This window comes from Penaeus japonicus, unplaced genomic scaffold, assembly GCF_977035675.1.
Source record: "Penaeus japonicus unplaced genomic scaffold, GWHDUDI00000001_assembly GWHDUDI00000021, whole genome shotgun sequence".
NCBI lineage: Eukaryota > Metazoa > Arthropoda > Malacostraca > Decapoda > Penaeidae > Penaeus > Penaeus japonicus.
Window position 1 is genome coordinate 27,309,024 of NW_028234423.1, and position 10,000 is coordinate 27,319,023.

Here is a 10,000-nt window from a genome sequence, read left to right on the forward strand (position 1 = left end):
TGCCCTCACTCATCAGCTAGCCCGCGAGCCTCATCTCCAGAGCCAGAGCCAAAACGAGTTACTCATCCTCGCTCCCTCGACTAGCGCGCGAGCCTCCCCTCCAGTCTCGCAGCGAGTCACTCGAGTCCGCTCCTTCAGCCTCACTCACAACACCAAAGATGGCGGAAGAGGAAGGAATTATTAAGGCTCTTGTGTGTGCCTATTTGAGTGAAAAGGACAAGTCCCTGGCCGACTCGGTGGAAAAGAAGCTCAAACCGGTGAGTATAGGAGTGAACGGTCCGTAATTACGAGCGAATTAAGGGTCAGGAGAGGGAGAAATATGTGTCTGTGCGAGGGGTGTCGTGTCGTCTGCCCCGCGTGCTGCACACGTGGGGGACGGCGCGGCGTGGCGGTCCTCGCTGGCTGGCATGGCGAGGCGCGAGGGGTCGTGGTGAGATTCCGAGGACGAGGTTGGAGGATGTGGGGTGACCAAGGAATTAAGCTTTGAGGCGTGTTATGTCGATTGAGGGATGTTAGGGAAAGAGTACTTATATACTGTGTACTTGTCTTAGGGTTAAAGGTAAACCATGAGCACGAGGATTAAAAAACAGTTTGTTAAAGTTTAATGCAATTGTTTACTTGAGTGGATAGTTGTTCTTTATGGTATATGTATCTATTGTATCAATTGCCATAGAGATATTGGGGAATTAACATTACATGTGGGTTTTGAGTGTTTCTTCAAGTTCTCCTTTGGGCCCTAGGAAAATTGCTAGTTGGATAATGTATCCGTTTTCCAACAAGACTGCTCTTATTTGGCTTCATATAACCCTAATTTGAATTGTTGGCAATTGGAAAGATCAGGTGTGAGAGAACCAGGCAATAAATTAATGTTTTGGCCTTATGGAACATGATAACACCATTTGGTAAAGTTTTCAATCATGACAACATAGACAAGATCTATAATTTCTCATATGGGTAGGTGTGATTTGAACATATCAAATCATTATTTTCAGTGCAACCTGAGTTAACCCCCCCCCCCTTTTTTTTTTTGTCTTCCTATCCAACATGCAGGCTTAGGGGCCTAATAGGATATCAGGGTTTTTGGCTGGAGGGGGTGGGGAGGCACAAATATTATAAGATGTACAATTCTACCTAATGTTAAATAAAGGTACACAGTTCTGCCTAATGTTAAATAAAGGTACACAGCTCTGCCTAATGTTAAATAAAGGTACACAGCTCTGCCTAATGTTAAATAAAGGTACACAGTTCTGCCTAATGTTAAATAAAGGTACACAGCTCTGCCTAATGTTAAATAAAGGTACACAGTTCTGCCTAATGTTAGATAAAGGTGTAAAGATTTTGCAGCTTGCTCATCTGCATGGTTTACTGGGTCCACAGTGTCAATGTAGTCGCCTAACACCATTTTGGCTGTGTGCATTGTCAGGAGACGGCATGGACTGGTCCCTTATTCTATGAGAAATATCTTTGGTGCATTGGTAATATATATTATGTATTGCCAATATATATTCAATACTGAAATAGAAAGACACATTTTCACAATAGGATCAACTTTCACAAAGCCTTTGAGTGATAAGCAATATGAAACTGCCTTGCATACAATTGGCCAACTGATTTAAAGATTTTTTCATTTTTTATTGTTTATACAAGATGAATAACCAAGACCCCGCCCCAATAGATGGTTCTTTATTCTTACAAGTGCACATGTAATAAATCAAACATCTGTCAATTGTTTATTGGTGAAGGTGAATGTTGAACAATCTGCTAGTAGTATATTTCTATATTGTAGAACTACTTCATAAATTTGGCACTGGAAATGTCTTAATTGATTATCACTAGGAACCAGTTCAAGCTTTATCTTGATTATTATTAACCCTTTCCCGACGGGGCACTCGCTACGCGAAGACCCCTATGCCGGGCGATTGCAATATTGCATTGAAATCGTCACACTGGCACGACGCCCCGGCATCGGGAGTGTGACACAACCGTCGTCATAGGGTTAAAGGAAAGTTTGTTCTTTGTAATCTCAAATGCCCACAAATTTCTAGGGAAGTTGATAGACTTAGATATAAGTATTTGGATGGTAAGAGGGAGGCTAGTTTCTTCTGTGAGAATGGCTGAGACTCAGCAGGCTGTTGTGATGCTCAGCAAGTTGTGCTTGAGACTCAGCAGGTTGTTGTCGTGCTTGTGGCTCGGCAGGTTGTTGTTGTGCTTGTGGCTCGGCAGGTTGTTGTTGTGCTTGTGGCTCGGCAGGTTGTTGTTGTGCTTGTGGCTCGGCAGGTGGTTGTTGTTGTGCTTGTGGCTCGGCAGGTGGTTGTTGTGCTTGTGGCTCGGCAGGTTGTTGTTGTGCTTGTGGCTCGGCAGGTTGTTGTTGTGCTTGTGGCTCGGCAGGTGGTTGTTGTGCTTGTGGCTCGGCAGGTGGTTGTTGTTGTGCTTGTGGCTCGGCAGGTGGTTGTTGTTGTGCTTGTGGCTCGGCAGGTGGTTGTTGTTGTGCTTGTGGCTCGGCAGGTTGTTGTTGTGCTTGTGGCTTGGCAGGTTGTTGTTGTGCTTGTGGCTTGGCAGGTTGTTGTCGTGCTTGTGGCTCGGCAGGTTGTTGTTGTGCTTGTGGCTTGGCAGGTTGTTGTTGTGCTTGTGGCTCGGCAGGTGGTTGTTGTTGTGCTTGTGGCTCGGCAGGTGGTTGTTGTGCTTGTGGCTCGGCAGGTGGTTGTTGTTGTGCTTGTGGCTCGGCAGGTGGTTGTTGTTGTGCTTGTGGCTCGGCAGGTTGTTGTCGTGCTTTTGGCTTGGCAGGTGGTTGTTGTGCTTGTGGCTCGGCAGGTTGTTGTCGTGCTTGTGGCTCGGCAGGTGGTTGTTGTGCTTGTGGCTCAGCAGGTTGTTGTTGTGCTTGTGGCTCAGCAGGTTGTTGTTGTGATTGTGGCTCGGCAGGTGGTTGTTGTTGTGATTGTGGCTCGGCAGGTGGTTGTTGTTGTGCTTGTGGCTCAGCAGGTTGTTGTTGTGCTTGTGGCTCAGCAGGTTGTTGTTGTGCTTGTGGCTCAGCAGGTTGTTGTTGTGATTGTGGCTCGGCAGGTTGTTGTTGTGCTTGTGGCTCAGCAGGTTGTTGTTGTGCTTGTGGCTCAGCAGGTTGTTGTTGTGCTTGTGGCTCGGCAGGTGGTTGTTGTTGTGCTTGTGGCTCAGCAGGTTGTTGTTGTGCTTGTGGCTCAGCAGGTTGTTGTTGTGCTTGTGGCTCAGCAGGTTGTTGTCGTGCTTGTGGCTCGGCAGGTTGTTGTCGTGCTTGTGGCTTGGCAGGTTTTTGTCGTCCTTGAAGCTCATGCGTGAGACTCGGGAGATTGTCTTACTTGAGTCAAAGAAACCAGTGTTCTTTCTCTGAGGCCAAAGGCTTTAGAAAACTATAGTTATTATATGGTGGTTAACCCATTGCCGATGGGCCCGGCGAGAACTGTCAACCCTCTATGCCGGGCCGACGTAATATCGCCTCAGGTGACGTCACACTGGTGGGTCGCCCTGTCATCAGGCACTTTTTGCAGTGTCACGCAGGTGTGACACCCCGTCATCATTGGGTTAAGCAGTTAACTAAGAAAGCTTCAAGCCTCCTCCTAATCTATAGGATTTACATTGTTTATTGTAATAGTTTCTGTTGTGTAAGTTACGAAACTGCTTTACATACAACAGCGGAAACGGCTTGAAATCCATTTGATTTGAGGTATTTACTTCAATCAAACCATTCAGGAAAATAATGGTGGATCTTGATACAATTTTACAAAATGAAATAAAAGCTTTTTATTAATTTGGAAAGAATTGGGGAAAAAACACTTTTGACTTTCGCCACAAACAATGTAGAAAATTGATATGAGTGGCTCAGTGCAAACAAATCTCTAAGTAATACAATTTTTTTTTGTTATAAACATTGCAAATGCTTGCAATAATGCACAAGAGGCATATCAGGCCTTCACAATTGGTTCTAATATGCATCTTTGCGATTCTTGGTCCTCCCAGTTTGTGTGTGTGTTTATTTATTTATTTATTTATTGAAAATGCATGAGAGAATTGTTAAATTCATACCTTACCTTTTATAAGCAGACTGGTTATAGCTATTAAAGAAACTGCTTTATAACTTAACAGGGCCCATTATTCCCTGGATATTTATATGTTGCAGATATAAATACATTTATTTAAGATACTTGCTACTTCAACTACTCAATTTTTACAAATGTTAAGATATGCAATTTGTGGTATTTTTAGTTATCAACCCATAGCAGATGGGTGTCATGGCATGCACAATGGCTCCGATTAGGCCTGAAAAACAGGCACATGATACAATATTTTAAACTGCTCACAGCCATAAAGTATTATGAATGTAACGACACTAGTTCCAGAGCTACAGCTTTCCGAACTTATGATTTGTGAAGGATTTAAGGAAAGATAAAGGTTAGGCAAGTCTGTGTTGGAAAAAACATTTTCTCCGTCCCTCTAATTTTTAGCTGGTGCCAGCAGTGTCCTTGCTGCTTTAGCTCATTTGGCATCCTGTCCACATGGGATAGTCTGTCCATTGTAGTGTTTTACTACATATTCATTTTCCTCTTCAGAGTACATCTATATTACAACTTCCTAAAGGTTTAATTACAAATTATAAAATATACAGTGGATACTTTCAATATTTTTCACCATATAGGTTTTCTAGTAACACCACACTGCAATATCTTGTCTAAAAGGTAATATGCATGTAAACTCCTTAATGAGAGAAGTCTTCTAGATCTCCCTTCCAGAGTAAATGAACCAGACACTTATTCCAGTCGAGTCACAGATCCTTACCTCATTTGGCCTAGAACAGTCTCTTTATTTTCCATATATGGGGGAGGTAATCACTGTATGCCGTACATCTGTGTTTTATAAAGTTGATCCAGCCTTTTTTTGGATATATTGGCAAGCTAACATTAGCCAGTATATGGTTATCATTTTGGCAAAACTGCATTGAATTCTGTTGAATTTTCATAATTTTCTTGTGCAACAATGTCCTGTCCTTATCAAATATCTGATGACTGAAATTAATACAGAATAGTTATATTTGTGATAGAGCCTGCGAAAATACAATGCCCTAGACACACAATGTTAAAGCAAATTTCTGTTGAACGTGAACTGGGGTATCTTGTTACCCATGAGACCTGATCAAGGAACTCTGGTCAATAACCATTGAATGTGGTATTGCTATAGGTAGAAATATTCTCGACTTGGAAGCACAATGCTCTTTTCCATGCACAAAAACAACAACAGTATATGCTGTCTAGACCCTCTCCCGTGTATTAGTATGAATTTCTATGTTGGGCCTGTTTGTCAGCCTATTGGATTGAAGGGAAAATGTCTAATTTCTAGTCTTGCTTACAGTTACAGCCATATCAGTTTCCAGTTTGAATCTCCTTATTGCCACTGTTGTTATTTGCACACTAGCAGTTATATAATTTTTAAAAAATATTTGTAGGTTCATATTTATGATAACGAATAATCTTACCATATGTCTGGAATGTCTATTTTCAAGGATTTCTAAAATTATTTTTCTTTTCAGCCCAAGTTAGCAAATAACTCCCCATCAGTCACAGAAATAGTTCAACATTTTCTCAAGTAAGTATGGTGATGCATGGTCTTTTGTACAAGAATCTGTCACAATTTTTTTTACTTATTTCCAAGTTCAGTAATATCCTACTTTTTATATATATATAATTTTCTTTTGCCTACTCTTGTCAACTTTCTCTTCCCTTGTGCATACAAAGCCTTAAACGTCAGCTTTAGAAAGTAGTTATCTAATTGACTACAGAAAAGAATTTAGATATGTCTTCTCTATTATCCATATGCTGCTGACATTGATTTATTCAAGATCATAATTGATTTAAAAAAAAAATGTATAACATAAGAATTTTGAAAGAGTAAGGGAGATTTTCTTCTGTATTAACAGTCAAAATTTATTTCTAGAACCTCACCGAACAAACGTCGCCTGAGTTTTGAAGCCCCCCCATCTAAGAAACAGCGTAAAGAATCCAGTTCCAGCTCAGGTAATTATATTTCTCTTTTTCTCTCTCTCCTCTCTTTTTCTCTCTCTCCTCTCTCTTTCTCTCTCTCCTCTCTCTCCTCTCTCTCCTCTCTCTCTCTCCTCTCTCTCCTCTCTCTCTCTCTCTCTCTCTCTCTCTCCTCTCTCTCTCTCTCTCTCTCTCTCTCTCTCTCTTCTCTCTCTCTCTCTCTCTCTCTCTCTCTCTCTCTCTCTCTCTCTCTCTCTCTCTCTCTCTCTCTCTCTCTCTCTCTCTCTCTCTCTCTCTCTCTCTCTCCCTCCCTCCCTCCCTTCTCTCCTCTCCCCCTCTCCCCCTCCTTGATGCATAGTAGTCTAGAACAAGTAGCCTGATTAGCATTCCCAACATGCAAGAATGCTAGAACTTGTGCATCTAGTTATGTATGACTTTTGAAACCTATTCATTGACTTGAATTTCAGAATTAGTATCTAGAATAGAGTAATATCTTTGTTAAACTTTTAATCTTGGTATTTACCTCCTGTTTATGAAATCAGTTGCAGGACTTATAATCTTGTGGGAATTAGAGAATTCATAGATAAGTCACTGTCATGTTGCCAGAAAAGTTTCACCGTACCCAAATGCTTAAAGCAATTACAGTCACATGTCCTGTAGTTGCCACCAAGTTCATGAAAGAGTAACAAAACCCTTTTTATTTACGTCCAGAAGACGAAGATGAAAGCCCGAAGAAAGCAGCCACCCCCGTGGTTAATGGCAAAGGACCCAAGGCTGCGGCAAAGCCTAAGAGAGCAGATTCGAGTTCTTCCGAAGATTCCGAGTCGGATTCAGATGATTCAGACGCACCTCCCAAGAAGAAGGTAGCTGTTGCAGCCCCTGCAGCAGCCACACCCAAGGTAAAGGTCTCCAAGCTCTCTTGCTATCAGTGCAGTTTATTCTTAAGAATCCCTCTATCAAAGTATCCATATAAAATGTGATATATGATCATGTATGTATTTTATATATATATATATATATATTTATATTTATATTTATATTTATACATATAAATGTATATGTATAGATATATATAGTTGGGTATTGTCTTGGCTCTTCTGACGTTGTGGGTGTTAAATTCAGGTTGCAGCCAAGGTACCTGCCAAGAAGCCAGCAGAGAGTAGCAGTGAAGAGAGCAGTTCTGAAGATGAAGCCCCAGCAAAAGCACCTGTCAAAGCAGGTATGCAGATCAGTTTTTCTTTACTCTGAACTATTCTGAATATGATTTTTACCTGTGTTACAACTAAACATTCAAGTTTGTTAAATTTCTAGCCTCAATAAAACCATGTTTACTTCTAGTGCCTGCTAAACCTGCAACACCTGCAAGCAAGCCAGTGGCAAAGAAGGCAGAGTCCTCCAGCTCAGAAGAAGAGTCTAGTTCTGATGAAGATGAGCCTGCCAAGCCAGCGGTTAAGAAGCCAGCCACCCCGGCACAGAAAGCTGCCACTCCTGCAAAGAAACCAGCAGTTCCAGCCAAGAAAGCAGAATCCTCTAGTTCTGAAGAATCTAGCTCTGATGAAGATGAACCTGCAAAGCCAGCTGCACCTGCAAAGAAAGCTGTAACTCCAGCACAGAAACCAGCTGCAAAGAAGGCTGAATCTTCCAGTTCTGAAGAATCTAGTTCTGAAGATGAAGAGCCTGCCAAGCCAGCAGTGAAGAAACCAGCCACACCTGCACAGAAAGCTGCTACTCCTGCAAAGAAGCCAGCTGCTGCTGCCAAGAAGACAGAATCCTCCAGTTCAGAAGAATCCAGCTCTGAAGATGAACCAGCTAAACCAGCTGTTAAGAAACCAGCTACACCTGCACAGAAGCCAGCTGCTGCTGCAGCAAAGAAAGCTGACTCATCCAGTTCAGAGGAATCCAGCTCTGAAGATGATGAACCTGCAAAACCAGCAGTAAAGAAACCAGCCACACCTGCACAGAAAGCTGCCACTCCTGCAAAGAAGCCAGCTGCTGCTGCTGCCAAGAAGGCAGAATCCTCAAGTTCTGAAGAATCTAGTTCTGAAGATGAACCAGCAAAACCAGCAGTTAAGAAACCAGCCACACCTGCACAGAAAGCTGCCACTCCCGCAAAGAAGCCAGCTGCCGCTGCTGCTAAGAAGGCAGAATCCTCAAGTTCTGAAGAATCTAGTTCTGAAGATGATGAACCAGCCAAGCCAGCAGTGAAGAAACCAGCCACACCTGCAAAGAAGCCAGCTGCTGCTGCCAAGAAGGCTAAATCATCCAGTTCTGAGGAATCAAGCTCAGATGAGGAAGATGAACCTGCCAAACCAGCTGTGAAGAAACCAGTTGCAAAACCTGCTGTTGCAGCCAAGAAGGCAGAGAGTAGTTCAGAAGACTCTTCAGACTCTGACTCTGATGAAAAACCAGCCAAGCCTGTGATCAAGCCTGCTGCCCCTGCTAAGAAGAAGGAAGAGTCCAGCTCAGAAGACAGTTCAGATGATGACAAGCCCGCGAAACCAGCAGCTAAACCAGCAGCTAAGCCAGCGGCCACAACTCCGAAGGCTGCAAAAGAGTCTAGCTCAGAGGAATCCACTAGTGAAGAGGAGGAAGAGACTCCAGTCGTGAAGACTCCAGCACCAAAGATGACAAATGGCACAGTTGAAAAGGTATGACAGAGATGAGATTTCTTATGGTAGTGAGGTATTACACCATCACCAAAGATGACTTGAAGTATTCCCAGTTCTGTTGATCCTTTTTTTTTTTCTGTGTACTCCCTTACAGTTGAAAGTAGTTTAGTGAATACATCAAAAAATTGTGTATGTATAACTGTCAATCAATGAATTGTGTATATATAGGGTCATATAGGAAGGTACATACAGATAATTTGAACAAATGTAGTTGTAACACATTTTGATCCAAGTATAGTACTTTGCCCTTAAACACTTGGCAATCCTCATTTTGAATGTAGTTTATATCACACACTTTAGATCAATCATGAGAATCCATTTGTCTCTAATGTAAAAGATTAGTCACATCATAATGCCTTGCAGCCTTTAGATGGGTCTATCCTGGCGTAAGTATTTCTGAACAAGGAGTGTGTGAGGGGTGGTAGTATATGCGTGTGCATTTTTGTTGCTTGTGTTCATTCTTTGTTCTAATTCTTACAACAAAAAAAGTCCTTGATATAACTTGCATTTAAAAGAAGAAACAATTTTTTAGACATTTTGACACTTATCCATAAATTTTAATTTAGCTTGATATAATAAGAGCAATCTTTCTTGTCTTCATTTGATGTGGTAAAGTGACCTATCTTTCCTGAAGTAAAGATATACATACCTCTCTTTGGCCTCTTCATATTTATTCTTACTTGCTTGAATACTCACATATTTTGCTTTTGCAGAATTGTCATAATACTTCCTGGAATGACTCTCATAATGGGTCTCTGAATTCATCACTCAATATCTCGGGTGGTAAAGTTAAAGTAAGTTGTTTGTGATACTGCGTGTGAACGACTTGAAGTTTTGACCAAGTATATTCTGGAGGTGTTCCCGGCAGATTCCCTTTGCTCACAGATTTTGTCATTCTACAGAAAGAGCCTTTCAGGAGGGTGCGAGCAGAGGATATGGAGATCAACCCAAAGTTTAACAACTCCTTTGAAGCCAAGGTAATGCATTGTTTTTAGTTCAGCCATGTTACTATCCCAATTCTTTCTTTTTTTAGGATGATGAAGAGGAAGAGGAAGAGGAGGAGGATGATTCCTACAAACGACCATTCCGCGCTGGCCTGGGCTTTAAGGGAGACTTCAGGGGGGGCAGAGGAGGGAGAGGAGGAAGGGGAGGTTTTGGTGACAGGGACGGCTTCAGAGGAGGAAGAGGAGGACGTGGTGGGTTTGGCGGTGACCGCGATGGGTTCCGAGGGGGCCGAGGTGGCAGAGGGGGACGTGGTGGCTTCGGTGGCGACCGCGATGGGTTCCGAGGGGGGCGCGGTGGTGGCTTTGGCAACCGCAGGAGCTTTGGGGA

At 42.5% G+C, this 10,000-nt stretch overlaps 1 protein-coding gene across 5 annotated transcripts in view; it reads left to right on the forward strand.

Moving 5' to 3' along the window:
- The first annotated feature begins 26 nt into the window (after positions 1-26).
- LOC122253506 (uncharacterized) overlaps positions 27-10,000 on the forward strand; it is an 11,964-nt gene continuing 1,990 nt past the window's right edge. The window contains exons 1-8 of one of the 5 annotated variants that reach the window (XR_015192035.1): positions 29-257; positions 5,552-5,607; positions 5,956-6,035; positions 6,711-6,898; positions 7,122-7,218; positions 7,338-8,647; positions 9,382-9,462; positions 9,571-10,000. The exon at positions 9,571-10,000 is cut by the window's right edge and continues 448 nt beyond it. Coding sequence is in view for 4 of the 5 variants with exons in the window: in XM_043016666.2 (XP_042872600.2) it covers positions 159-257; positions 5,552-5,607; positions 5,956-6,035; positions 6,711-6,898; positions 7,122-7,218; positions 7,338-8,647; positions 9,702-10,000 (2,129 nt within the window). In the remaining variant the exon portion in view is untranslated. Of the gene's footprint in view, positions 258-5,551; positions 5,608-5,955; positions 6,036-6,710; positions 6,899-7,121; positions 7,219-7,337; positions 8,648-9,381; positions 9,463-9,570 lie in introns of all 5 variants that reach the window. The other 4 variants (XM_086548934.1, XM_043016684.2, XM_043016675.2 and 1 more) reach the window with 4 other exon arrangements.